Source organism: Nomascus leucogenys, chromosome 17 (assembly GCF_006542625.1).
Source record: "Nomascus leucogenys isolate Asia chromosome 17, Asia_NLE_v1, whole genome shotgun sequence".
NCBI classification, from domain to species: Eukaryota; Metazoa; Chordata; class Mammalia; order Primates; family Hylobatidae; genus Nomascus; species Nomascus leucogenys.
The window spans coordinates 93,002,142-93,030,128 of NC_044397.1; the positions used below are offsets into that span (position 1 = coordinate 93,002,142).

A 27,987-nucleotide genomic window follows, 5' to 3' on the forward strand; every position below is an offset into this window, starting at 1 on the left:
CTGGGGTCCGTTTGGACTTTTTCCTATCCTTGAAATCCAAATCTAAAGGATGATCTTTCCCACCCATCCCATGCAACTTAGCTCCCGGTGTCAATCACACGACCTTCATTTTTTTTTCTTAGTGTTTGCTGTGAAATTTCTTGTTTCTCTATTTATGTACTAGTTTATTAGTTTATAGTCCGTCTACCCCAATGCAAAATAATGAGTAGACACTTTGCTGGCTTTTATGGCTGCTTTGCAATAAATATTGAATGAATATTAGGCACCTGCTGTCTACAAATGTCTCTATTCTCACAAACGTCTCACACTGCATGAAAGAATGCATTTGTGGGTGAGTAGATGGGTGGGTGAATAAATGAACAAAGATAGTAAGCGGATAACACTGACTCCCATTCATTGCGCGGCTGTGACGCTCTGGAGTCCAGGTGTCCAAACGCGGCCGCACCACGTGGCGGACCCAGCACCACGTGGTCAGCTCGGCGACCGGCTGGAGTCAGCCACTGTTCCATCGTGCACCGCTTCATTCCCGCTCTAGAGGGCAAACCAGCTCCGATTTCCGGCCTCCATTAGGTCGCAGAGGTCAGTTGCCCTAACGACCAGCTGGTTCCCGCCTCTACGTTGCGTCACTTCCTTCCACGCCCACCTCGATCATTAACGCGCCTGTGCAGAAGGGAAGCAACCCGGGGCGCACTTCTTCTGCGCAGGCGTCGCGCCCGGGGGCCGGGGCCGGGCGGCACCGCGGTGCGCAAGCGCAACCGTCGGTGGGTCGGGGATCGGTCGCCTGAGAGGTGAGTGAGGGGCACTGCGCTGAGCCTGGCGGGTCTGGGGTCTGCGGCTCGGGGCTCACGGGGCCCCAGAGCCCGTAAGAGGTTGGGGATCGTGAGGCCAGAGTTACCGCGACCCGCGGGGTCCTGTGAGTAGGCGGCGCGGAGGGGAAACTGAGGCCGGGCGGCATCGGGCAGACCCTTCGAGCCCTGATCTCCCTTCCCCGGGCCCCAGGTGCTGGAAATGCTGGTCCGCGGCCTGGTGGCGAGGACGGCGGGAGGGGAAGGCGCCCCGCATGTAGTGAGCGCTCGCTGCCGTTCCGCTCTTATTAACCACCTGGAAACGTCGTCCCTGTGACTCGGGGACCCCGTTTGTGAGGACTGAAGTCGGGGCTCTGGTTCCAGCGCCGCCAATCCCTACCTGGGTGACTTTGCCCAGCCTCTTGGCTTCTCGGAGCCTCAGTTTTCCCCTCTGTAAAACGGGCGTTGTCAAAAGTCCCTGCCTGGGAGAAGGAGAGCCGCAGGGTCCAGCGGAATCTGAGAACTCCAAAGAATTAGCAGCCGTTCGTCTTATATCATGTTTAGTCTTATTCTGCAAATCGTGCTAGAGGTGGGGGAAATCTGGGATTCAGGACCAGCCCACCACCACCTCCCACCGGCTGTGTAAACCTGGGTGAGTCGCCTTCCCTCTCTGAGCAAACCATTCCTTCTTTCGTAAACGAGTTGTAAAAGCAGATGCCTCGGAGGGTCATTATGAGGATAAACCCACATTCAATTATTTGATCAGGTGCCTGGAACTTGATAAGAGAGAGCTGGCTCGAGAATGGCTGTTTTTGTTACTAGGTGCCAGAAAATTGCACTGTAGTGTGCCTCTCAGGGGTTGAATGATTGTCCCATTTTCTTTTGTTTCTGTCTCTGATTATTCGTCTGTCTGCCTTTTCCCTCCCTTGATCAGTGGTTCTCAACCAGGAACAATTCTGTGCCCCAGGGATTCTTGGTGACATTTGTGCTTGTCATGATTTGGGGGATCCCCTGGTTTGGAGTCGGTGGAGGCCAGGGTTGCTGCTCGGCACCCTGCAGTACCCAGGACGGCCCCACCCCAGAAAATGATCCAGCTTTGAATTTCAATAATGCTTTAAAAACCCTACCATATGGGCAGATTACCTGAGGTCAGGAGTTCAAGACCAGCCTGGCCAACATGGTGAAACCCCGTCTCTACTGAAAATATGAAAATTAGCTGGGCATGGTGGTGTGCACCTGTAATCCCAGCTACTCAGGAGGCTGAGGCAGGAGAAGCCCTTGAACCTAGGAGGCAGAGGTTGCAGTGACCCAAGATCACGCCACTGCACTCCAGCCTGGGCGACAGAGCGAGACCCTGTCAAAAAAAAAAAAACCTACCCTAGATCAGTGATTCTTTACCAGCATGGGCAGCTGGGACTGTGTGGGCCTGCGAAATGGTGTACAAAGTTTTGTGTGTGCACCCAATTTTGTGCGGAGAGAAATGGGTACTTTGGAGTTTAGCCTCTCAAGTCAGACTGCCTGGGTTCAGAACTCCTCATTTTCATCCTCATAGCTGGGTGGTCTTGGGTCATCCCCATCTTTCCAAGCCTCAGTTTTTCTTCTGTGGAATGGGGATTATAATAGTAACCACCTCAGGTGTGTGAGGATTAAACCAGGCAAGGTATCAGCAAACTGACCAGAAGGCCAAATCCACCTCTGGCCTGTTTTTGTGAATGAAGGTTTGTGGGAACACAGCCACACTCCTCGGTTTACGCGTTACCTGTGGTTGATTTCGAGCTAAGAAAGGCACAGTTGAACAGTTGCCGTAGGGAACTTAACGCCTGCAGAGCTGAAGACAATCTGGCTCTTTTCAGAAAAACCTTTGCTGACCCCTAAAATAAGCTATCGCATGTACAGAACTTAGCTGGGTGCCTGGAAAGCTGTAAGCACGCCAAGGATTTGAGCTGAGGTTTATAATTAAATCTTCCTAGAAGGGTGAATGATTCCAAATGCGGGTGAGCTCTGCCCCAGATTGGAGGATCCTGGAGAGCTGTAGTCTTACTCAATTCTACAATTTTTTTTTTTTTTTTTTTTATGCCAAGACCCAACAGTGGCCCTGGTAGCAAGTGCTCAGTACAGGCTGAATGAAGAAACAAAAGGGGTGGTTTGAGATAGGGTCTTGCTCTGTCGCCCAGGCTGGAGTGCAGTGGCGCAGTCTCTGCTCACTGCAGCCTCGACCTCCCAGGCTCAGGCCCTCCCACCTCAGCCTCCTGAGTAGCTGGGACTACAGGTATGCACTACTACACCCAGCTAATTTTTGTATTTTGTTTTAGAGATAGGGTTTCACCGTGTTGCCCAGGCTGGTCTCAAACTCCTGGGTTCAAGCGATCCTCCACCTTGGCCTCCAGAGTTCTGTGATTACAGGCGTGCCCCACTGCACCTGGCCTGTTTTCTCTTTTACTGAGGTGGAAACAGAGACCCAGAGAGAAATGGCCTCCCCAAGGAACGTGACCATGTGGCTGTGAAGTTTTCAACAATCGAAGGCTTTCCTGAGTCCATAGGGTTTAGACACTGCCAGATGCTGGCGTTCAAAGGGAGGATGGGTCTGTCAAGAGATAGAAAGCCTTGTAAGAGATGCTGGGCCAGAGATAGGAGTTTGCGGGGATACTAGATTCTCTCCTGGCGGAGTTGGGCAGGGGAGGTGAGCACTTGAGTTTGAGTGGCATGTACAGGGTTTGGTGTAGGCCCCACAGATGACCCCCAGCTGGTGAGGGGGCCTCCTGTGCATACTCCTGGGGTTCCAGGGAGCAGTTGAGAGCTTTTATGTGTGCAGTGATCTCCTGGTGGCATTTTAGAAGAAAGTGGGCTTCGATGTGGGGAGTGGGCAGGAGACTGAGCTAGAACTCGGGTATCCTAAGAGGGAGTGAGGAGCAGGGCACCCGGCTTTCTTGCCCTGCTGTTGGTGAGAAGCACCGTGGATGGAGGTGGGCAGAGCGTTCACAGAAGGTGGTGGGCAAGAGCGGACGCTTCCTACTGGAGTGTAAGGAGGTAAGATGACCTCAGTTTATGAGGATGTTTTTTTTTTTCATTGAATGATCCATTCTGGGCAGGGCAATAAGGAAGAGAGGTGGTTGTGAGTTTTTTGTTCGTTTTTAGAGACAGGGTCTCACTTCGTCACCCAGGCTGGAGTGCAGGGCCCAATCACAGCTCACTGCAGCCTCCAACTCCTGGGCTCAAATGATCCTCTCGCCTCAGCCTCCCAAGTAGCTGGGGCTACTAGTGTGTGCCGCCACGTCAGGCTAATTCTTTTTTTTTTTTTTTTTTTTGTAGAGTCTCTTTGGTAGGGTCTCACTATACACTATATTGCCAAAGCTGGTCTTAAACACCTGGACTCAAGCGATTCGCCCACCTCGGCCTCCCCAAAGTGCTGGGATTACAGGCGTGAGCCACCGCCCCTGACCGAGGTGGCTGTGTTTTGATTTTGTTTTTATTTTAATGATAAAATGGAAAGGTGGGATGTGGAGTCATCGGCTCAAAGCCAAAAGGGACACTGAAGCCCCCAACATTGGAGCTGGCGCCACCCCCACGGGCCAGCACCCTCCCGCCCTCACTTCTGTGGCCTCTGCCTTGAGACCAGGCCTCGGCCCTGTGTCTCCTGAGCATCCATAAAGCCCTTGCTGTTGGGAGACACAGCAGGCCTTCTTTGAGAATGCTGTCCCACAGCCAAACCCTACAAGTTGTGATTGTTCCAAAGACACCGAGTGCCAAATGGCAGTTGAGGAAAATGCCGTCCTCATGCTTCCTGGACCCCCCTCTGAAGAGCAGAAAACTTTCTTGCGGGAAAGCCTGGCTGTTGAAGCAGATTTGAGAGCCGTTTGATGATGTCCCCTACCTTGGGGACGGCAGAGAAGCCACAGGTCCTGGCACCACCGGCCTGTGTCACGCGCTGGGCGGGGCCTGTGCTTCCCTTAGGTGAGCGGTCCTCCGCCATGGACCCGCAGTTCTGAAACCCAGAATAGCCTGCAAGCAGAAGGTTTTCAGAAAGCTCACAGCAAAGTCATTTGGACAGAAAAAGCTGACCTGTACTGACTTCCAGCCTTTCTTCTTCCCACTTAGTGGCCGTCAGTGATTTACAGCTGGGGGCAGTTTGGCAGTGTCTGGGGACATGTGTGGTTGTCTCAACTGGAGGGTGTTTCTGGCGTGCAGTGGGGGGAGCCAGGGGTGCTGCTCAGCCCCCTGCCGTGCCCAGGACAGAATCATCCACCCAAGATGCCCACGGTGCCACAGGGGACAGACCTGCGTTAATTATTTGGGAAAGAAATTGAGCTTGCTCCCTGCTCACACTGGACACCAGAATAAACTTCTGATTGGGCAGAGGGTGAAAATCGGGGTCCCCAGCTCCAAGGATTTACCTCCTCGCTCCCTCTCCACTTAATGTGTGGATTTATTTTATCTTTTGTTTTGTTTCGTTTTGTTAGAGACAGGGCCTCACTTTGTTGCCCAGGTTGGCTTCAAACTCCTGGGCTCAAGCAATCCTCCATAGTTTGTGAATTTCAATATGTGCAGCCTCCTGGGACCTTAGTAGAGCAAATGATCATGGGATGCAGAGTCTCTTGGGGATCAGTGGCATCCCCTAGCCCAGGGGGTCTAAGCTGGGGCACTTCTGCTCAGCTCTGCCCCAGGGTAACAGGGAGGGGGCAGGGTGGAGACCATGAGGCTAAGAGGTTCTCTGGGACCTGGGGGGTGTTGCGGGAGGGAGAACAGCATGTGCAAAGGCCCTGGGGTGCAGAGGCACCGGTGGCACCGGGAGAGACGAGTGTGTCTCAGTGAGTGCGACTCTTTCCACTTTCTGAACCCTCAGTGGGTCCCTAGCCACCTCCCACCCTGTCCAGTTCTCACACCTCAGTTTAAGAGAGAAGGAAACAGGTACACCAAAAATGAGATTTCTTGGTTTATTCTGTGTTAGTTCCCTGTGAAGGAACGCACATCCCCCTCCACACACACACCCCCGCCCCCCACACCCCTCAACGTGGATCGTGCTAGGCCTGTGTGCCTGGAATGCTAAGCCAGTTCCAGCTGTCACTGGTATGATCTTGCATGTGCCACCTGTCTGGGCCTGTCACCCCCTCTGTAAGAGGGGGCTGTGACCCCCGCCTTCTAGGTTTATGTGGGGACTCAGCCAGGTCTGATTTCTTTTTTTGTTTTTTTCTTTTTCTGAGATGACGTCTCGCCTGTCACCCAGGCTGGCGTGCAGTGGCACAATCTCCGCTCACTGCAACCTCCACCTCCCGGGTTCAAGTGATTCTCCTACCTCAGCCTCCCAAGGAGCTGGGATTACAGGCGCGCACCACTATGACCGGCTATTTTTTGTAGACGGGGTTTCTCCATGTTGGCCAGGCTGGTCTCAAACTCCTGTCTTCAGGTGACCCGCCCGCCTCAGCCTCCCAAAGTGTTGGGATAACAGGCGTGAGCCACCGTGCCCAACCAGTCTTTCTTTTTTTTTGAGACGGAGTTTTGCTCTGTCACCCAGGCTGGAGTGCAGTGGCTCCATCTCAGCTCACTGCAGCTTCCACCTCCCGGGTTCAAGCAATTCTCCCCCCTCAGCCTCCTGAGTAGCTGGGACTACAGGTGTGTGCCATCATGATTGGCTAATTTTGTTTGTATTTTTAGTAGAGACGGGATTTCACCATGTTGGTCTCAAACTCCTGACCTCAGGTGATCTGCCTGCCTCAGCCTCCAAAGGATCTGGGATTACAGGCATGAGCCACCACGCCAGGCCAAAAATTACCATCTTAATCAGTTATAAATGCACAGTTCAGTGGCTTTAAGCACATTCACTCGGCTATGTAGCCATTGCCACCATTATCTCCAGAAGTTTCTCATCTCCCCAAGCTGAAACTCTGTCCCCGTGAAACATTCACTCCCCATGCCCTCCCTAGCCCCTGGCACCCCCAGTTCTACTTTTGGTCTCTGTGAATCCAGCAACTCTAGGGACCGCCTAGGAGGGGAGTCGCACAGGTTTTGTACCTCTGTGTCTGGCTTATTTCACTGAGCGCGACATCCTCAAGGTCCGCCCTTGTAGCCTGGTCAGGATTTCCTTTTTGTGGCTGCGTAGTGTTCCATCATGTGGACAGACCACATTGTGTTGATCCACTCACCTGTCCATGGACACTTGAGCTGTTTGCTTTTGGCTATTGTAATGCTGCTATCAAAACATGCGTAAAAATAAAACAAAAAAAACGCCGTAAACCAAAAATCTTCACCTTTTGGGTGGCATGTGTCTGTTTTCCTTGGGCTTGGGGATCAGGGGACCTGACTGGTTTGCTCTCTGAACCCTGTTGGCCGGGGTGGATGACGTCAGCTTTTGTGGTTTCACTTACTGGTGGTGGTTGACCGCCTTGGGCCCTGACGTGTCGCACATGAGACCTTTGGATTCTGGGACTGGCTGCCTGCCAGGCTCTAGACCGTCCTGATCCCAGACCTCAAAGTTCCGGGCTCTCCACTGTGTCCTGAGACGGGGGCGGAAAACTCATTACCGTCCCCCAGGAGCTTTCAGGAAGACCGTAATTCCCCATCCAGCGAAACAAAACACAGCCCTTGTAGATTTCTCCCCCTTTAAAACATTGAGCCATGATTCCCATACCACTATTATTCCCATACCGCTGTGATTCCCATACTGCCATGATTCCCACACCGCTGTGATCCCCACACCATGGTTCCCACACCGCCGTGATCCCCACACCGCCGTGGTCCCCACACTGCTGTGATCCCCACACTGCTGTGATCCCCACACCATGATCCCCACACTGCCGTGATCCCCACACCGCGTGATCACCACACCACGTGATCCCCACAACATGATCCCCACACCGCCGTGATCCCCACACCGCCGTGATCCCCACACCACGTGATCCCCACACCGCGTGATCACCACACCGCGTGATCCCCACACCACGTGATCCCCACGCCATGAACCCCACACTGCCGTGATCCCCACACCATGATCCCCACACCATCGTGATCCCCACACCGCCGTGATCCCCACACCGCGTGATCACCACACCGCGTGATCCCCACACCATGATCCCCACACCATGATCCCCACACCGTCGTGATCCCCACACCGCCGTGATCCCCACACCGCCGTGATCCCCACACCGCCGTGATCCCCACAGCGCGTGATCCCCACACCGCTGTGATTCCCACACCATGATCCCCACACCACGTGATCCCCACACCGCATGATCCCCACACCGCCGTGATCCCCACACCGCCGTGGTCCCCACACCACGTGATCCCCACACCGCCGTGATCCCCACACCGCCGTGATCCCCACACCGCGTGATCACCACACCGCGTGATCCCCACACCATGATCCCCACACCGCCGTGATCCCCACACCGCCGTGATCCCCACACCGCCGTGATCCCCACACCGCCGTGGTCCCCACACCGCCGTGATTCCCACACCGCCGTGGTCCCCACACCGCCGTGATTCCCACACCGCCGTGGTCCCCACACCGCGTGATCCCCACACCGCGTGATCCCCACACCGCCGTGATCCCCACACCATGAAATTCAGTGGCATTTGGTGCCTTCACAGGGTTGTGCGACCATCACCACTCTCTGGTTCCAGAGTTGTCTTATCGCCCCAAAAGGAAGCAAGGAAGCTCCATCCCCACCAGCTGTCACTCCCCTTCCCCTCCCCAAGCCCTGGCACCCGTGCATCTCCTTCCTGTCTTTGGATGGGCCTGTCCTGGACATTTCATAGAAATGGAGTCGGAGTCACACCGTGTGTGCTTTGGGTCTGGCTTCTTTTGCTCTCTGTTTTGTTTTGTTTTGTTTTGTTTTTTAATGATCGCTGATGGATGTTGCTTTCCCTGAAAGGGAAACAAAGCTGTGGGCACACCCAGCGTGTCTGGGACTGTGCTTGTTGAGTGGCGTGGAGGTCCACGTCGCCGGTGTCATCCAAGTCTGATGTCAGCCACTGTTTAAAGCTGGTGGGCCAATGCCTTGCTTGTCTCTGGCGTGTGATGGGTTATGCGGTCAGGCGGCCCACGCCTCATCTTCTAGGGGGTGGTGGCTGTTCACCTCATGGAGAGGCATTTTAGGGGAACCAAGACACTGAACACCTCTGATCTTGAGTGTGGGGACAGGTCAGGCGTCTGCCAGGCGTGGATCCTGCCGTGCCTGTGGCTCCAGTGGCCTCGAGTGAACACCTCCATCCCCAGTCCTGCCATGGAGGTCGCTGCGCCGAGGTCATGAGATGGTGTTGTGTAAAGTGCCTGGTGCGTCCACAGGCTCTTCATGTTCCCCTCGTCTAGTCCAGCATTTCTCCCAGTGGGAGCTGTGGACGTTGGGGCCGGATCATCCTCTGGGACGGAGCCATCCTGGGCACTCCAGGGCACTGAGCAGCGTCCCTGGCCTCCACCCACTCCATGTGAGACACCACCAAGTGTCTCAGCACATCCATCGAGGACTGCTGATCTGGGAGGGAGACAGAATCTGGAGAGAGATGCACGCACGATCCATCGAGAACCACTGATCTGGGAGGGAGACAGAATCGAGAGAGATGCATGCACGATCCATCGAGGACCACTGATCTGGGAGGGAGATGGAATCTGGAGAGACATGCACGCACGATCCATCGAGAACCACTGATCTGGGAGGGAGACAGAATCTGGAGAGACATGCACGCACAATCCATCGAGAACCACTGATCTGGGAGGGAGACAATCTGGAGAGAGATGCATGCATGATCCATCGAGGACCACTGATCTGGGAGGGAGATGGAATCTGGAGAGACATGCATGCACACACACACATGCGCACACACACAGCTTCTACAAAATCCAGTGAGGCAGTGGAATCCACAGCTTTCTCAGCATTTGCCTCCTGGAGGAGGCCGGGTGTGGTGGCTCACACCTGTGATCCCAGCGCTTTGGGAGGCCAAGGCAGGAGGATTGCTTGAGGCCAGGAGTTTGAGATCAGCCTGGGCGACATGGTGAGATCTTGTCTCTTTTTTTTTTTTTTGAGACAGAGTCTTGCTCAGTTGCTCAGGCTGGAGTGGCGCGATCTCGGCTCACTGCAAGCTCCGCCTGCCAGGTTCACGCCATTCTCCTGCCTCAGCCTCCCGAATAGCTGGGACTACAGGTGCCCGCCACCACGCCTGGCTAATTTTTTCTGTATTTTTAGTAGAGGCGGTTTTTTTTTTTTTTTTTTTTTTTTTTTTTGAGACGGAGTCTCACTCTGTCGCCCAGGCTGGAGTGCAGTGGCACGATCTCGGCTCACTGCAAGCTCCGCCTCCTGGGTTCACGCCATTCTCCTGCCTCAGCCTCCCGAGTAGCTGGGACTACAGGCGCCCGCTACCACGCCCAGCTAATTTTTTGTATTTTTAGTAGAGACGGGATTTCACCGTGTTAGCCAGGATGGTCTCGATCTCCTGACCTCGTGATCCTCCCGCCTCAGCCCCCCAAAGTGCTGGGATTGCAGGCGTGAGCCACCGCGCCTGGCGGAGATCTCGTCTCTTAAAGAAAAATCAAATTCTCTGGAGGTGCCCCTCCCCTCTTTGCCGATGTTCATGAGCAGGTATTTTACACAGTTGACGTTCTAGGTCTGCAAAGTGCTCAGATAGGTCATCTGCGTGATTTTAATGCTTTTGGTGCCCTGCCTCTGATCCTGTCTGCACGGGGATGGTTGTAGCTGAAGGCATCTGTGTGCGCGTGCACGCGTGTTAACTTACGTGTCTTGCACCATTAGACATCTGTGCACTTCAAGTTAAAATGGACATTTGCATAGAAGTGATAGGAAGCGTCATTTTCTAATAAGAGAAGCTGCCCCTTGGGCAGCTGGCTCCTGGGACCGCAGCACAGTGAGCAATGCGCAGCCGCTCCCTCCCTCCGTGTCCCTCGGCCACCGCCCTTCGCTGCTCCCTTCCGTGCGACGGCAGCCCATTTGTCCTCCTGTCTACGTGGTCCTGGGCACACGACCACGCCCCCCTGCCCACCCTGGCTCAGTTCACCTGGAGACAGGGCCGACCCGCTTGTTGGAGCTGTCATGAGGACAGAGGTGCATCCTGAGATGCCTGCTCGCCAGGCGTTAGTGTCGGTTTGCTGGGGCCGCTGTGACAGAGTGCCACAGACCAGGCAGCTGAAACAGGGTTCGTCGTCGCGCAGTCCTGGAGGCTGGAAGTCCATGATCAAGGCCACGTCACGCATCACCTGTCTCTGCCCTCGGTGTCCCTGCCGTGTGGCCGCGTCACCCATCTCTGCCCTCGGTGTCCCTGCCGTGTGGCCGCGTCACCCATCTCTGCCCTCGGTGTCCCTGCCGTGTGGCCGCGTCACCCCTCTCTGCCCTCGGTGTCCCTGCCGTGTGGCCGCGTCACCCTATCTCTGCCCTCGGTGTCCCTGCTGTGTGGCCACGTCACCCTATCTCTGCCCTCGGTGTCCCTGCCGTGTGGCCACATCATCCCATCTCTGCCCTCGGTGTCCCTGCCGTGTAGCCGCGTCACCCTATCTCTGCCCTCGGTGTCCCTGCCGTGTGGCCACATCATCCCATCTCTGCCCTCGGTGTCCCTGCCGTGTGGCTGCGTCACCCTATCTCTGCCCTCGGTGTCCCTGCCGTGTGGCCACATCACCCCATCTCTGCCCTCGGTGTCCCTGCCATGTGGCCGCGTGGGGCTCCCCATTTTACAGACATGGAGGCGGAGGCGGAGGCGGAGGCGGAGGCTCAGGCTGAACAACGCGTCCGAGCTCGCAGGCTTTGCAGGCCACAATCCGGGAACCGCCTGGCCTCTCCCTCACAACCCGGCTGGCTTAAAACAACCAAGATTGATTTCCCTCGCAGTTCTGGAGGCCAGAAGTCTGAGATGAAGGTGCGGGCTGGGCCACGTTCCCTCTGAAGGCCCCGAGGGAGGCTCCGTCCTGCCTCTTCCAGCTGCTGGGGGCCGGCAAGCCCCGCCTTTCTTCACGTGGCCACATCGCCTCAGCCTCTGCCTCTGTCTTCACGTGGTCGTCTCCATGCGGCATGTTCAGTCCCTGCATTAGGGCCACCATAGCGACCTCATCTCCACTTGCTTCCATCTTCAAAGACACAAACAAAGTCCCATGCTCAGGTCCCAGGTGGACGTGACTAGGTGAACACCGTTCAGCCCAGAACTCGGCTGCTCTGGTGGCGGGGGCGGTGGCGGCTGCTTCTCCACGCAGCTTGTTAAATCCGAACGTTTAGAGTCACTGTGGCCAGCCTTCGGGGGAAATGGAGGCACAGTGAGGCCGAGCCTGCCCAAGCTGGCGCTGCAAGGCATCCGGCCAGCCTGCCCCGGAGGAAGCTCACGCAGCTCGTGGCGGGCCTTCCTGCTCAGCCCCGTGAAGGTCACTGTGGCTGAGGCCCCTCCAAGTTGGCCCAGCACCCAGGAAACCTGCGTGAAAGGTCTTGTACTAAAAAAAGACCTGTCCGTAGACTACAGCTCCAGATTCCAGAACAGCCTCTCCCGATGTCACCATCTGGCACCCTTTAGAGCTTTGGCAGGAAACCGCAGGGACCACAGACATGAGCAGAAGCAGCTGTCAAGTCCTGGGAGTGAGGAACAAGACAGGGTACCCAAGGGGGAACCAGGCGGGTGTCCGAGGGGGAACCAGGAGGGTGTCCGAGGGGGACCAGGCGGGCGGTGTCCGAGGGGGGACCAGGCGGGCGATGTCCGAGGGGGAACCAGGCGGGTGTCCGAGGGGGAACCAGGCGGGTGCCCGAGGCGGAACCAGGCGGGTATCCGAGGGGGAACCAGGAGGGTGTCCGAGGGGGACCAGGGGGTGTCCGAGGGGGACCAGGCGGGTGGTGTCCGAGGGGGGACCAGGCGGGCGGTGTCCGAGGGGGAACGAGATGGGTCTCTTGGGGGAACTAGACGGGGGTCTGAGGTGGAATGGGGTGGGTAGGCCTCCGAGGGGGAACGAGACGGATCCCCAAGAAGTCCCTGGGGGGGGTCCCCTGCAAGTCCTGTGAAACAGTGATACCAGGACAGGCACACCTGGCCCCGTTGGGTGCCTAAGAAATGCTTGCTGACATGCCACAAAAGAGGTAAATTGAGGAAAGGGGCAGTGGCGTTGGCTCAGGACAAGGTCTCTCCCTCTCAGCACCGTGGACATTGGGGCTGGATCGTTCTCTGGGGTGGAGCTGTCCTGGGCACTGCAGGGTGCTGGGCAGCATCCCTGGCCCCCACCCACCTCGTGCCAGAAACAGGGGCGGAGGGGACCTCCATGGTGCCTCAGTACCACCCTCGGAGCACTCAGGAGGCCCTGGGAGCAGGCGGGTTCTCTAGGGCAGCCCCTGCTTGCCTGCTGGCTTCACACTTCCTGGCTGTGTGCCTGGCCTGATTGGTGAGCTCCAGACCTCAGGTCATCATTTGTGAAATGGGTGTATTAAGGCCTTTCTACCTGGGCTGCCCTGGAGCTGAGATCAGCCAGCACCCTTAAAGCGAGGCCCAGCGAGTTAGGGGCAGGCCTGGGGCGCCTGGAGTGGGGAGTGTGAGGGGGCCTGATGGGGGTTTTTCCTGCACCCCCAGGTATCACCTCTTCTGGGCTCAAGATGGACAACAAGAAGCGCCTGGCCTACGCCATCATCCAGTTCCTGCATGACCAGCTCCGGCACGGGGGCCTCTCGTCCGACGCTCAGGAGAGCTTGGAAGGTAGGTGGGTGCCCGCCACCTCCCCCTCTCCCTTCCTGGGCAGCAGCTGGCATAGTCACCTAGCGTAGACACCTGGTGTGTAGACGCCTGGTCCTACGCCTGGCTTTTTAGGGGAGGAAGCTAAGCCCAGAGAGGGCTGGGGCCGGCCCAGGGCCACACAGCCCCTGACCGCAGGACCCAGGGCCGAGCTGAGCCCTCCCGCCTGCCACTGTGTGGCGCCACCGCCGCTTGACGCCTTCAGGCTGAGCTGCCTTCCGGTGGCTTTTCCCATCTCCCCATCTTCCACCAAGGTGTGTTCCGGAACGTTCTCACCACCCAGTGTGTGTGTCACCATCGGTCATGGGAAAAAGCTCTCCTAGTGCTGGCCTCACCCAGAGGCCCAGACTTGCTGGCTTCCTGCATGGCCTGTCCAGGCCCCGGGCGCTTTGGTCTCCTGTCTGGTCTTGCTCGTGCTTCTGCGACACCTGGATCCGGGGCTCGGAGGGAAAGGAGGGCTCAGGGAGGCACCCTCGCGTGGCTCTAGGTCCTCCTTCCCCACCTGTGCCCCGCTCACCTGTGTCCCGGGCCTGCCGGGCCTCTGTAGCATGGACACCCAGTGACACCTGTGCCCTGCTCACCTGTGTCCCGGGCCTGCCAGGCCTCTGTAGCAGGGACACCCAGTGACAGCTGTAGGGATGTGCCCGGGGTCCTCGACACAGTGCTGGGGAGGGAGTGGCTGACCCCCACTTCTGACCTGGGTTAGGACCCTGGGTCCACACGAGGAGGGGGGAGGCCAGGGCTAGTGTTGTCTGGCTTGGGGGGAGGGCCCCTGGGTGCTGAGTGTGTCAGGTGGGCCAGCGGAGAGAGGGGCCTGTGGCTGTTTCCTGTCCTGCTCTCAGTGGTCCTGCCCTGGTACAAACCCAGTCATACAGGCCTTCTACTGGGGGCTGGCTTCAAGCTCCTGACTCAGGCCAGGTGCCCTTGGAGGTGCAACAGCATCCAGGGCACCTCACCCCCGACGTGGCCCTCCAGGTGGGGCCAAGCCCCCACCATGCCACAGCCGGGCAGCCCCAGCATTGGGACCCCACAGAGGCCTGAGGCCACCACCTGGGCCCCACTCTGCCCACGGCTTCCGCTGCTCTCAGGCACACGGGGCGTCTCTGTCTGGCTTTTCTTTTCGGGAAGGAAGAGGGTCCGCTGTCCCAGCCCAGAGCACAGGCGGCAGCCCCTGCGTTCCGGGATCCTTGGGAATGAACACACCTGGGGAAGTGTGAGCACCAACCCCACCCTCTAGACCCAAAAACGTAACCTTGGGGCTGCGTGCAATGAGTGGGACCACCTCTGTCCCCACTTCCAGTCGCCATCCAGTGCCTGGAGACTGCATTTGGGGTGACGGTGGAAGACAGCGACCTCGCGCTCCCTCAGACGCTACCAGAGATATTTGAAGCGGCTGCCATGGGCAAGGTGAGCCTCAAGGCTTCCCCAGCCACCGCCCCCAAAATAAGAACAGCAGCAGCAGGCAGCGCTGGGGACCCCGGGAGCCCCTCTCGCATCGTCCCCCAGGCACTCTGCCCAAGCCCCGCTCGCATCGTCCCCCAGGCACTCTGCCCAAGCCCCGCTCGCATCGTCCCCCAGGCACTCTGCCCGCATCCTCTCCTGGGCTGGGGACGTGGCTGCAGGAGCACTCGGCCCTCCTCCCCGTTGGCAGATCCTGAGACGCATAGCACTGTGGTCACTCGCCCAGGGCCACATGATGGGGGGCCAGGAATCCCCTGCACAGCCCCCGGGTCCTTCGGAGCTTGGTGGCCCTCTCTGGCATCCCGAGGGAAGCTGAGGCCGGAGGGTGCCAGGTTGGGAGGAGAGGACAGCGGGTCACCTTTACCTCCGGGTCCAGGAGATGCCGCAGGACCTGAGGAGCCCTGCGCGAACCCCGCCTTCTGAGGAGGACTCGGCAGAGGCAGAGCGCCTCAAAACTGAAGGTAAGGGAGGACCTCCATCCCCACAGACGCCTGGCCCCACCTGGACTCGGGGCTGTGGGACCCTCGCAGAGGCCAGCTGATCCCTGGGGCCCAGGGAGCTGAGGGAAGTGCTCTGATGTCCAGCACGCTGGCTTGTGGGGACGGGGACAGAAGGGGGACTGGCGAGGGCACAGGTGCAGGGAAACTTGACCTTCAGGCACAGCACGGCTGGTGGGGATGTCAGGGGCGCGGCCTCTGCGGAAGACTGGCTGGTGGCCCCCAAAAGTTACACAGCTTCCATGAGACCCGACGGTTCCACCCCTAGATACCAGATATGTGCCCAAGAGAGCTGGACACATGTCCACCAAAACCCAGACACGTGTTCACAGCAGCTGTATTCACAAGAGTCAAGCAAGAACAGGCCGGGTGCGGTGGCTTACGCCTATAATCCCAGCTCTTTGGGAGGCCGAGACGGGCGGATTGCCTGAGGTCGGGAGTTCTAGACTACCCTGGCCAACATGGTGAAACCCTGTCTCTACTAAAAATGCAAAAAAATTAGCCAAGCGCGGTGGTGGGCACCTGTAATCCCAACTACTCAGGAGGCTGAGGCAGGAGGGTTGCTTGAACCCGGGAGGCGAAGGTTGCAGTGAGTCCAGATCGCGCCACTGCACTCCAGCCTGGGCAACAAGAGTGAAACTCCGTCTCAAAAAAAATAAAAAATAAAAAAAAGCAAAAACAGCTTAAATGCCTGTCCACAATAAATGGTCAGCACAGCGTGGCCCATCTACACAGTGGAATGTGGATGGGTGAGGCTCTGACCCAGGCCCCAGCGCAGATGCACCATGAGGACGTCACGCTCAGGGAGAGACGCCAGACACAAAAGGACACACAGTATGTGATCCCATTTCTTTTTGTTTGTTTTTGAGACGGAGTCTCGCTCTGTCGCCCAGGCTGGAGTGCAGTGGCGTGATCTCGGCTCACTGCAACCTCTGACTCCCTGGTTCAAGGGATTCTCCTGCCTCAGCCTCCCGAGTAGCTGGGACTACAGACACGCTCCACCACGCCCGGCTAATTTTTGTATTTCTAGTAGAGACAGGGTTTCACTGTGTTGGCCAGGATGGTCTTGGCCTCCTGATCTCGCGATCCGCCTGCCTCGGCCTCCCAAAGTGCTGGGATTATAAGCATGAGCCACCACGCCCAGGCTTATATTTTTAAAGCGTAAGCTTTGTGGCATGTAAATTATATCTCAGTAAAACTGTTTAGGGAAACACATGCTGATACCCATCTTCCCCCCACGCCCTCCTGAATTGGGCTCTCGGGGGCGGGAGTGGGTTTCTGTCTTCAGGGCTCTTAGTTGGTTCTAGGATAGCAGCCGGGGTTTTTACCGTCCTAGCAGCTGGGACCCACGCCTCAGACAGAAGCCCCATTGCCTATGAAATGAGAAGGTATCACATAAGTATTCCAAAATACAGGCCTCCGCTTGGGCTCTTTCCAAAAGAAACAGCAAAAGGGACAGTTTCCATCCCTGGGCCGATGATCTGTATTAACAGTTCTGTTCCCAGGGGTCACCATCCAGGCAGTGACAGCCACCGTCGCCAGGCCCTGCCGCCCCCACCTCCATCCCCCTTAGTGGGTGTAGATATGATCGTTTGCAACTAGCGAACCCCCTATAGATGCAGACGCCTCCTGAGCCGGCATCTGTGTTGAGCCTTGGATGCCCAGAAAAGCCAAGTGTGACGGCCCCTCGGGTCTGTGTGGACACCGGGCCGGTGTTTTCCTCTCTCCCTGATGGCCCCTCGGGTCTGTGTGGACACCGGGCCGGTGTTTTCCTCTCTCCCTGTAGGAAACGAGCAGATGAAGGTGGAAAACTTTGAAGCTGCCGTGCATTTCTACGGAAAAGCCATTGAGCTCAACCCAGCCAACGCCGTCTATTTCTGCAACAGGTACCAGCTCGGGGCCTGCCCAGGCCAGGGGCAGCCGGGTGTGGGGGCGTCCTCCGGGATGCCTAGCAGGGACCTGAGACGGGAGAGGCCTCTGCACTGTAGATGAGGGATCCATTCACCAGTGGTCCCAGACCAGGAGCAAGCATCAGGTGGCCATCAAGGGGGTCGGGGAGCGTCGATGCTGATGTTAAAATCAGGTGACACGCCCAGCACTCTGGGAGGCCACTGGGGAAAGATCACTTGAGGCTAGGAGTTCGGGACCAGCCTGGGCAACGTATCAAGACCCCCCATCTCTACAGAAAATGTAAAAATTAGTCTGGGGGCCAGGCGCGGTGGCTCACGTCTGTAATTCCAGCACTTTGGGAGGCCGAGGCAGGTGGATCACTTGAGGTCGGGAGTTCAAGACCAGCCTGGCTAACATGGTGAAACCCTGTCTTTATTAAAAACACAAAATTAGCCGGGTGTGGTGGTGGGCACCACCAGCTACTCGAGAGGCCGAGGTATGAGAACGGCTTGAACCTAGGAGGCAGAGGTTGCAGTGAGCCAAGATTGCGCCACTGCACTCCACCCTGGGTGACAGAGAGACTCTGTCTCCAAAAAAAACCCAAAAAAAACCACAAAAATTAGCTAGATGTGGTGGTGGGTGCCTGTAGTCCCAGCTACCTGGGAGGCTGAGGCAGGAGAATCACTTGAACTCGGGAGGCAGAGGTTGCAGTGAGCTGAGATCGTGTCACTGCACTCCAGCCTGGGCAGCAGAGCAAAACCCTGTTTCAAAAATAAATACATAAATACATACATAGAAAATCAGGTGTCATGGCATTCCACGTGGATGTCAAGCCAAGAACATAATCCAGTATGTGGAGGGTTGTGTTTTTTGAATGTGTGGTCTTGGATCTGCTCCAGGCTTACAGGACAGTTGCAGAGGCAGTGCAGGGTTCTTGGCCGCCTGTCACGGGGTAGTTTAGTCTCCACTCACGCTTCTCTGTACTTTGAAAAAATTGTAAAGAGAAACGCTAAACACAAAAATGGTGAAGACGATTCAGACGCTGTAAGCCAAGAGCTTTGCGCTTTGACATTGGTCTGAATTCTCTTTTTACTGATACGTAAATAATTTGTCAATGAAACTTGGGTATAAGTTCCCTACACTCATTGCTCTTGTACAGCCATGGATCGGAACATTTTTTGCAAATAAAATTCAGAGTTGCAGTCCTGAGTGGCTGTTGGTGCTTTGAGCCCACATCTGTCTAAGAGCATCTCAGTGGCCACAGCTCTCAGCTTTCCCCCATCAGCCCCATTTTACAGATGGGGAAAACTGACGCCGTTCCTCCAGGAAGCTGGAGAGGAACGCAGCTCTCAGGCTTCCCTTCAGGGCTGCCCGTTGGGCTCAGAGCCACCAGTGAGGGACCTGCCCTGCCTTTTCTTCCCCAGAGCCGCAGCCTACAGCAAACTCGGCAACTATGCAGGCGCGGTGCAGGACTGTGAGCGGGCCATCTGCATTGACCCAGCCTACAGCAAGGCCTACGGCAGGATGGGGTGAGTGCCTGTCCACGGCCGTGCCTTTCCAGTCTCTTCTCGGGACCCCTCCTCTCCTGCTCCTGCTTCCTCTCTTGTGTGGCTTTTTTCCCACCCACAACCAATTCTCCCACCCCGGTTCAGTTCAACTCTGACACTAGCTGTTCGGAGCCAACGTAGCCCGTACAGGTCACAGGCTCAGCCCCACAGACGCCCCGCATCAGGTGCCACCTGGAGATCCCTGGGCCCCTTGCTTCTCCCTGACTGGCTGTCAAGTGGGGTTCCCATGGCCCCTACTCAGGCTCCATCGTTTGCTGGGACGGCTCACAGAGCTCAGGGAAGCACCTGGTTTATGATGAAGGACACGGGACAGGTCCGAGAGTGAGGCCAGGAGGGTCCCCGGGGCAGGAGCCTGTGCCCCGTGCAGCTGGTGCCGCCCTCCCAGCATGAGGATGCATTCGCCTGCTTCTCTGAATGCCCTTGCTCAGACTTTGTGGGATTGGGTCTCCCCGGAGGCTGGAGAGGGGCCCTGTTCACCTGCCCCGTCTCCCCAGGACCCGCCTCCTCCTGGGCTCTCTAGGGGGCCCTGAGTCACCGCAGGAGTGAAGACTCAGGTGGGCGTCAGGGGCTGCTTGTGGAGGACGGGAGACATGTCTGTCGCTCAGAGGTTCCGAGGGTCCTTGGTGCCCTGTGCCAGGAAGCAGGGCCAAGACCACATCCACGCATTTCCTGTGACCTTGAGCCGGCCCACTCCCTCCTGTCAGCCCGCTCTGGGCTTTGAGGCCCCGTGTGTGGCCCCATGGGGACGCCAGTTCTTGTGTGGCAGGGGTGTTCTCATGTCTGTCTCCCTCAGTCCCGCTCCTGGGCCCCTCGAAAGCCAGGTTTGTCTCCACCGAGCTGACAGTGGGCAGGGGGTGGCACCATCCGAGGCGGTTTAGGGGTTGTCGGGACCACTGGGGACCAGGGCTTGGGTGGGGCCTCCTGGAGCTGGGCAGATGGGAACAGGCCGTCCCCGGCGCTCTCCTCCAGCCTGGCGCTCTCCAGCCTGAACAAGCACGTGGAGGCCGTGGCTTACTACAAGAAGGCGCTGGAGCTGGACCCCGACAACGAGACGTACAAGTCCAACCTCAAGATAGCAGAGCTGAAGCTGCGGGAGGCCCCCAGCCCCGTGAGTGCAGCCGGGGCGAGAGGCTCCAGAACGCCAAGCTGACTGTGGGTGGGGGACAGGTCCTCGGGCGCACCAGCGGCTCTAGGCGTAACCTCGGTGTCGTGAGGGTCCGGGGTTTGTTTCAGTCGGTGATGAGATGCGCAGGCGTGGAAGTGAGTGTCGTGGGGAATAGGTTCATGCCCCCAGACCCCTGGAAGCAGGAAGGCTGCCAGCGGAGGCGGAGGGAGGGGCACAGAAAGGACCCTCGATGTGGGTTTTGTGGCGAGGCCGGGTAAGGCTTCAGGTTGGCCGGTTGAAGCCATTTCATTAGACCCAGGCCTGGGGGCTGCCCCTGGTTGCCTGGTCCCTGGCCTGGGGGTGAGTGGGGCAGGTGGACTGTGGCCCTGGGGTGATGGGGGAGGTGCTGAGGGTGTGGGTTCTGGGTGAGTCATTTGCTCTCTCTGGGAATTGGCTACTCCAGGAGGGGGCGGCTCTGCCAGGCCAGCAAGTCCCCAAGGTGTCAAAGCGGCAGAATACAGGAAATAAATACGGGATGATAGACTGTGCCATCCCCGGGCGGTCGCGCTGTGTGGGGAATAAACACAGGACGATAGAGTGTGTCGTCCCCGGGCGGTCGGGCTGTGCTTCGTGCTGCCTGCCTCAAAGCTCCCTCTGGCCGCAGGGTTGATAGAATGTCTGAGCCCAGTGGGGGGCCGTTGTTTCTGAGTTCCAGGGGGCTTATTCACCGTGGCCTCTGGTCCAGGCCCCACTAACCAGGGCTGTTCTCATCCTCAGACGGGAGGCGTGGGCAGCTTCGACATCGCCGGCCTGCTGAACAACCCTGGCTTCATGAGCATGGTAAGGGCCCACCGCTCCTCCCTGTCCAGGGTGTCTGCGCCACGCCCCAGGCCTGCATCTGCTGTGTCACCGCTGCTGGCCAGGGCTTCCTTGCCTTGGCACTGCTGGCTTCTGGGACCAGATGGTTCTTATCTGTGGGGCCGTCCTGGGCACCGCAGGGTGCTGGCAGCATCCCTGGCCTCACCCACCCCATGTCAGGAGCACCTCCACCCTCTGCTTTGACAATCAAAGGTGTCCCCAGTCAACACTTGCTTGATGTCCCAAGCAAGACCCATCAGTAGTGAGCACCAAAAGCTGCGCGTCCTGGCTCTCCTGGCTGAGCCCAGGGAGGTCACACCCCTACCCCACCCCAGCGTGGGCTCCTCCTCGCAGTGTGGAGACACTGATCACAGTGCAGCTGTGTCTGCCTCCTAAGGTTCAGGCAAGGGAAGCAGAGCGCCGGGTGCGCCGGGCGCAGGTGGACCTCCCGATGCCCGGGCACTCATGCTTCCAAACGGATGGCCTTTGGCAGGGGGTTCCTTGGCTGGGATCCTCGGAGAGCCACCCCCCCACACATGCATGTTCATTTCTTGGGAGGTCTGTGTGCCCTGGGACCACTCTGCAGGCTCTCACAGCCTCAGGGTGCAGGGACTCGCCTAAGGCTGTTAGGGGGAGAAAAGCCCTCAGCCTTACTGTCAGTCAGAAAAATGACCCAGCTGGGCCAGGAACCCTGCCTGGGTCATGCCATTCAGCAGAGGCCACGCCTCTTACTGTAGCCCTCGGCCGCTGGCCAGGCTGCCAGGGGAACACGTTCTCCCTCACCATGGGATGGAGGGTGACCGGGTCCCAGCCCTTCAAGAGGCCTCTCAGCCTGGCCATGACACAGACTCCTTTTCCCTTCAGACATCTGGGGTTGGCAGAATAAGGCCCGCCGCTGGGTTTTGTTAATAAAGTTTTTTTTTTTTTTTTTTTTGAGATGGAGTCTCGCTCTGTCGCCCAGGCTGGAGTGCAGTGGCGTGATCTCAGCTCACTGCAACCTCCGCCTCCCAGCTTCAAGCGATTCTCCTGCCTCAGCCTCCCGAGTGGCTGGGATTACAGGTGCCCACCACCATGCCCGGATAATTTTGGTATTTTTTTAGTAGAAATGGGGTTTCACCATGTTTTCCAGGCTGGTCTTGAACTCCTGACCTTGTGATCCGCCCGCCTCGGCCCCCCAAAGTGCTGGGATTACAAGTGTGAGCCATCGCGCCTGACCAATAAAGTTTTATTGGCACACAGCCATGCCCATTCATACACCTAGTGTCAATGGTGGCTTTCATGATACGGTGGCAGAGCTGAGTAGTTGGGTCAGGCACCCCGTGTCTGGAAAGGCTGAGAGTATTTACACACTGGCCCTTTACACAGAGAGTTTGCCACACCTCTGAGCCACCTGCTTTCAACAGGTCCACAGCAATAATCCCAAGTGGAAAGTTAACGTGAGAAAGTGCCCAATACAGTGCTATTTATTTATTTTTACTTCTTTTTTGAGACAGAGTCTCGCTTTGTCACCCAGGCTGGAATGCAGTGGTGCGATCTTAGCTCACTGCAACCTCTGCCTCCCAGGTTCAGGCGATTCTCCTGCCTCAGCTTCCCGAGCAGCTGGGATTACAGGCATGCGCCACCACATCTCGCTAATTTCGTATTTTTAGTAGAGACGGGGTTTCACCATGTTGGTTAGGCTGGTCTCAAACTCCTGACCTCAAGTGATCTGCCTGCCTCGGCCTCCCAAAGTGCTGGGATTCCAGGCGTGAGCCACCGCGCCCGGCCACAGTGCTATTTATTGATAGAGCAAAACTGGAACCAAATATGCTAAACCAAATATGCTAAAGTAGACAGCAGCTAAAATAAAGAACCAAAACGCATCCACACAGCAAAACCGCAGCAGCCAGTGAGAGAGCGCTGTGGTGCTTCGAGATCACTCCTCAAGCAGGAACCCAAAACAGGATTTAAGTCAGAATGTGGAGGTCACAGCTCGTGGGTGGGGGGTGAAAATGTAGGGAAAAGGGTACGAAAGACCAAATGCCCGGCTCTTACTGTTCGTTGGCGTGCTGGAGTCCAGAGCCAAGGCTGGTTAAGATGGAAAGTGTCTGATGAAAGAGAATGATGTGCTTGGAGCTTTGTCTTCCTGACAAATTTGTTCTGTACTTCAGGCTTCCAACCTAATGAACAATCCCCAGATTCAGCAGCTGTAAGTGACAACTGGGCTTCTTCGGGTATTCTTGTGGTTAAATTTCCTTTAATTGTGGGAAAATTCACTTAACATAAAACTAACCACTTTAAAGTGTACGACTTAATGGCATTAAGTACATTCACACTGTCATGCAACTGTCACCACCATTGAGCACCAACACACCTTCATCATCTCTGAAAGAAGCCCCTTCCCCATCAGGTGTCACTCCCCAACCCCTCTCCTATCCCCTGGCAACCACGCATCCCCTTCCTGTCTCTGTGGATGGGCCTGTCCTGGACATTTCATAGAAATGGGATCACACACTGTGTGGTCTTTGGTGTCTGGCGTCTCTCACTGAGCGTGACGTCCTCAAGGTGCATCTGCGCTGGGGCCTGGGTCAGGGCCTCGCTCCTTTTCATGGCTGAGTAATATTCCAGTGTGGAGGGACCACGCTGTGCTGATCCACACATCTATCCGTGGACATTTGGGCTGTTTCTACCTTTTGTCGGTTGTGAACGGTGCTGCTTGAGCATGGGTGTTGCGCAAGCATCTGTGTGAATCCGATTTGTTTTCATTTCTCTTGGGTATAAACCTCTGAGTGCACTTGCTCATATGGTGACTCCCCAGTAAGCTCTGTGCGTACTGGGGAGCTGCTCGCCTGTTTTCATGGTGAAATCTTTTTTTCTTTTTTTCTTTTTTTTTTTGAGATGGAGTCTTGCTCTGTCACCCAGGCTGGAGCGCAGTGGCAGAATCTTGGCTCATTGCAACCTCTGCCTCCCAGAACTAAGTGGGTCTCCTGTCTCAGCTTCCCGAGTAGGTGGAATTACAGGCACCCGCCACCACGCCCGGCTAATTTTTGCATTTTTAGTAGAGATGGGGTTTCACCATGTTGGCCAGGCTGGTCTTGAACTCCTGACCTCAGGTGATCCACCCGCCTCGGCCTCCCAAATGACAGGGATGACAGGTGTGAGCCACTGCGGCTGGCCCATGGTCAAATATTAAAGCATGGTTTCCCAGCCACAGCACCGTGGCCATTTGAGCTGGACCAGTTTCTGGAGCGGGGCCGTCCTGGGCACTGCAGGGTGCTGAGCAGCGTCTCTAGCCTCCACCCACTCCACGCCAGGAGCACCCCCTGCCCCTGTCTTGGCATAACCCAATCATGGCTGTTGCAAATGTCTCCTGCCATTGCAGGGGTCCTCTGGGGGCAGGATCACCCCCTGGCTGAGAACCACGCTCGTTAGGCCAAAGAAGGAGGGGTGTTCTGGGAAAGCGGGTGAAACTCACAGGGTGGGTTGTGCCCGGGAGGCCCACCAGGTGGTGAGAGAGAATCCTCTCCTGCGGGGGAAGGTGAAGGGCAGAGAGAGATTCTCTCCTGGGCCACTGCGAGGGGCTGCAGTGGGGATGGCGGTTGGGCTGTCCCGGCTGTGAGTCACACGCTCTCTCCTGCAGCATGTCCGGCATGATTTCGGGCAGCAGCAACCCCCTGGGAACTCCCGGCACCAGCCCCTCGCAGAACGACCTGGCCAGCCTCATCCAGGCGTGAGTGGACCTGCTTCCAGGAGGACGGAGGACGTGGGCGGCGGGCAGGGCTCGCAGGCGGAAGGGAAGGTGGAGAGCGGAAGGAAGGGAAGGAGGAGAGCGGAAGGAAGGGAAGCAGAAGAGCGGAAGGAAAGGAGAGCGGAAGGAAGGGAAGGAGGAGAGCAGAAGGAAGGGAAGGAGGAGAGCAGAAGGAAGGGAAGGAGGAGAGCGGAAGGAAGGGAAGCAGGAGAGCGGAAGGAAGGGAAGCAGGAGAGCGGAAGTGCTGCGTCCCCTGCTCCAAAGGGCCCAGCGTCCTCCGGCAAGGGGTCAGGCCTGTTTTCGGGGTGGAGGGCCCGAGGAGTCAGGTGGGGATGGACGGAGGCAGCGGGCAGGTTCCTGGCCCCGGCTGAGCCCCGTGTGCCCTTCCCCGCAGGGGTCAGCAGTTTGCCCAGCAGATGCAGCAGCAGAACCCAGAGTTGATAGAGCAGCTCAGGAGCCAGATCCGGAGTCGGACGCCCAGCGCTAGCAACGACGACCAGCAGGAGTGACGCCGCTACCAACAGGAGTGACGCTGCGTGAGTGCGCGGAGCCGGGGGGCTGGGGGGTGGCCAGCAGGAGTGACGCCACGTGAGTGCCTGGCAGTGAGGGCAGCCAGCAGGAGTGACGCCCGGGGGCTGTGGAGTCTGTCTGGACACTGGACAGCAAGTCCTGGGTGCATCCAGCTCGGAAGATCGCCCTGAACCGCCGAGGCAGACGGGGGCATCGCTGGGCATTGGGCCCCTTTCCAGGTGGCCACCAAGTCCTGCTCCCCACTCCTTTCCCATCTGTGGATCGGGGCTGGGTGGAGATTAGGGGGAAGCCACGGCTCCTTGGAAGGGGCCGGTGTCTGGGGTCTGGGTGGGGATTAGGGGAGAGCCACGGCTCCCTGGAAGGGCAGGTGTCTGGAGTCTGGGTGGGGTTTAGGGGAGAGCCATGGCTCCCTGGAAGGGCCAGTGTCTGGGGTCCCCCTGACGAAGGCCACCTACAGAAGCTCTTTGTTTCCACAGTGTCAGGGCTGCCACCTCAGGGGTGGGGGTGAGGTCATCGGGTGGTGGAAAAGACAAGCTGGGCACCTGCCTTTGACTGTGTGCCCAAGCGTTTTGCCTGCATTTTGTGAGGGATTTTTTGTCCTTTTCTCACTGTGAGCAGGCGTTGCACTTACAGTTGTTTAAAAAATACACTCAGTGTCCCCCATGGTTTCCAGGGGCCCGTGGCTGGCTTGGTTTCCTTCCCCAGGGGCCCCCGAGTTCAGTCCTGTCCATCTCCAGCAGACGCCGGCTCCCTGGGGGCAGGAGGTGTTTCCATTCTGCTCCGATGTGGCCTCTTCACTTTGTCATTGTCCCTCCTCATATACACACTCTTTCATTTTTAAACCATAATTACTGTAGACAAATTTAAAAGACAAAAGTGTTAAAAAGCAGCAAGAACAATCTTAATCTTCTTTTTTTTTTTTGAGACGATACTGCTCTGTCACCCTGGCTGGAGGGCAGTGGTGCAGTCACGTCTCACTGCAGCCTCAACCTCCTGGGCTCAAGTGATCCTCCCACCTCAGCCTCCCAAGTAGCTGGAACTACAGGCGCACCCCGCTGCACCTGGCTGATTTTTGTATTTTCTTTAGAGATAGTATCTCATTTTGTTGCCCATGGTGGCCTCAACACCTGGGCTCATGCCATCCTCCCGCCTCGGCCTCCCAAAGTGTGAGCCCTGCATTCAGCCCAACCTTACTCTTTTCACCCAGAGCCACCAACATTAATATTTTGGCCACCTTTTCTTCCAGTCTTTCCTTTTTTTTTTTTTTTTTTTTAATAAGCTTTTATTTATTTTTCCTTTTTTTAAAAAAAATAGTTGAGGTGGATTTTTTACCAACGTAACCTCATACACAAAGTACCCCCACACTGTAGACCCTTCTAGGTCATGGCGATGTTCTCTGCGCCACCAGCCACACGTTTCATGGCGATGTTCTCTGCGCCACCAGCCACACGTGGCCCCAAGTGTCTGGAATGCTTCTGGTGCAGCTGTGGCTCTGACGTTCATTGAAATAGCCGCTGTGGCCCCTGGCTGTCCACTCTGGGCCTCTCCTGCTGCCTGGAGTGTGTGGTGCAGCCTTGGTCCCCACCTGCACTCTGACTGCCTTCACATCTGTCCCCCTCCAGCCACTCCCGGTGTGACCGCGTCCTTCCCTGGCCGACTGGAAGGAAGCCTTCTGGTTGTCTGCCACTTCCTCCTGTTGGACTGCCTGAGAGAGGGGAAGAGAGAGACCTCGGACCTGCATGTCAAGATGGATTTTCCCCTTTTATCTCTGCCCTCCTCCGCTCCCTTTTTGTAACTCCCTTACAGCCCCCAGACCCTTCTTGAAACGAGAGCCAGCAAGCTGAGCGCAGACCAGCAGTGACCTCCCTTCCAGCCCCCAGAAAGCTCAGTCACCTGAGTGTTTTCTAGAATCCTGGGGTGCTCCCGGGCCGCTCTCGGAGAAGCGGCAGGTTTCACGTTCAGCCGTGTGGCAGATCGTGTGGCTTCCAAAGGCTTTCACAGCCCCCACCCCCATCCCGTGGTCTGTCTGCAGGAACTCTCCCGTCCATGAGAAGCCTCTTTCCGAGTCCACCTCCCGGCCACCCCGGCCCCGCGCCTGCTCGGAAGAGCTCACTGCCAGCTGCGGCCTGGGCGCCGCGGGCCATGTGTGTTCGCATGAGGAACTCTAGTGGCAGACACCTAAGAGACGGCTGCAGCCACCCCACGCCTCCGCGGCGCAGGAGCCGTCCTGGGTGCATAGGACCAGTTTCTTGTGACTTTCCTCCAGTTGGGCATGTTGACAGACATGTATTTCCCCTCCTCCCACCCTCATTTTCTGGTCCTCGCGACTGAGAGCCAGGGGCGACATCATGACCTTCTGTCCCTGCCGCCTTAGCCCCGGGCACAGGGAAGGCAGCTGGGCCGTTTCTGTCTGTGTCCCATCCTGCTGTCCTTCTGTCCTGGATGCTTCATGGGCCCGGGGCCCCCCCGGGAAGCTTACCCCTCCTGTGCTTGGTGGAGGCCACGGGGCACTTCAGGTGCCACCCACCTTGGCCCTAAAACAGCCACCAGGAAAGCAGCCGGAGAGCCAGACAGCAGGGGGCCTGTCTGGGTTCCTGAGGCCTGGGGGTGGCAGGTGAGCCCACGGCGCCGTGGTCCCGGCAGCAGGGTTGTCAGTCGGAGCGTCCTGGGGCTCCCTGGCTCTTGGCTGTCTGTGAGGTGGGCGCAGTACTGTGTGTCGTAGCTAACAGTAGGAACGGGGCCCGCCGCGGCCCTACAGCCGCTCATGGCGGTGAGGTGTGTGCCGAGCCCACCCGGGGTGCAGGGTGTGACATGTGGGGAGTAAATAGGCGTTGTGACCTCTGTCTGTCTCCGTGTTGACCTTGGCGCCACCGAT

General features: G+C 57.4%; 1 protein-coding gene across 1 annotated transcript; it reads left to right on the plus strand.

The window, feature by feature from the left end:
• The first annotated feature begins 655 nt into the window (after positions 1-655).
• SGTA (small glutamine rich tetratricopeptide repeat containing alpha) lies at positions 656-27,953 on the plus strand. Its single transcript, XM_003277011.4, has 12 exons — positions 656-788; positions 13,317-13,439; positions 14,776-14,882; positions 15,313-15,397; positions 17,220-17,319; positions 18,748-18,852; positions 19,861-19,999; positions 20,774-20,836; positions 23,005-23,042; positions 24,474-24,563; positions 24,976-25,117; positions 26,735-27,953. Exons 2-11 carry the CDS (start codon positions 13,340-13,342, stop codon positions 25,088-25,090), a joined length of 942 nt encoding a protein of 313 aa, XP_003277059.1. The 5' UTR covers positions 656-788; positions 13,317-13,339; the 3' UTR covers positions 25,091-25,117; positions 26,735-27,953.
• Positions 27,954-27,987: the final 34 nt, after the last annotated feature.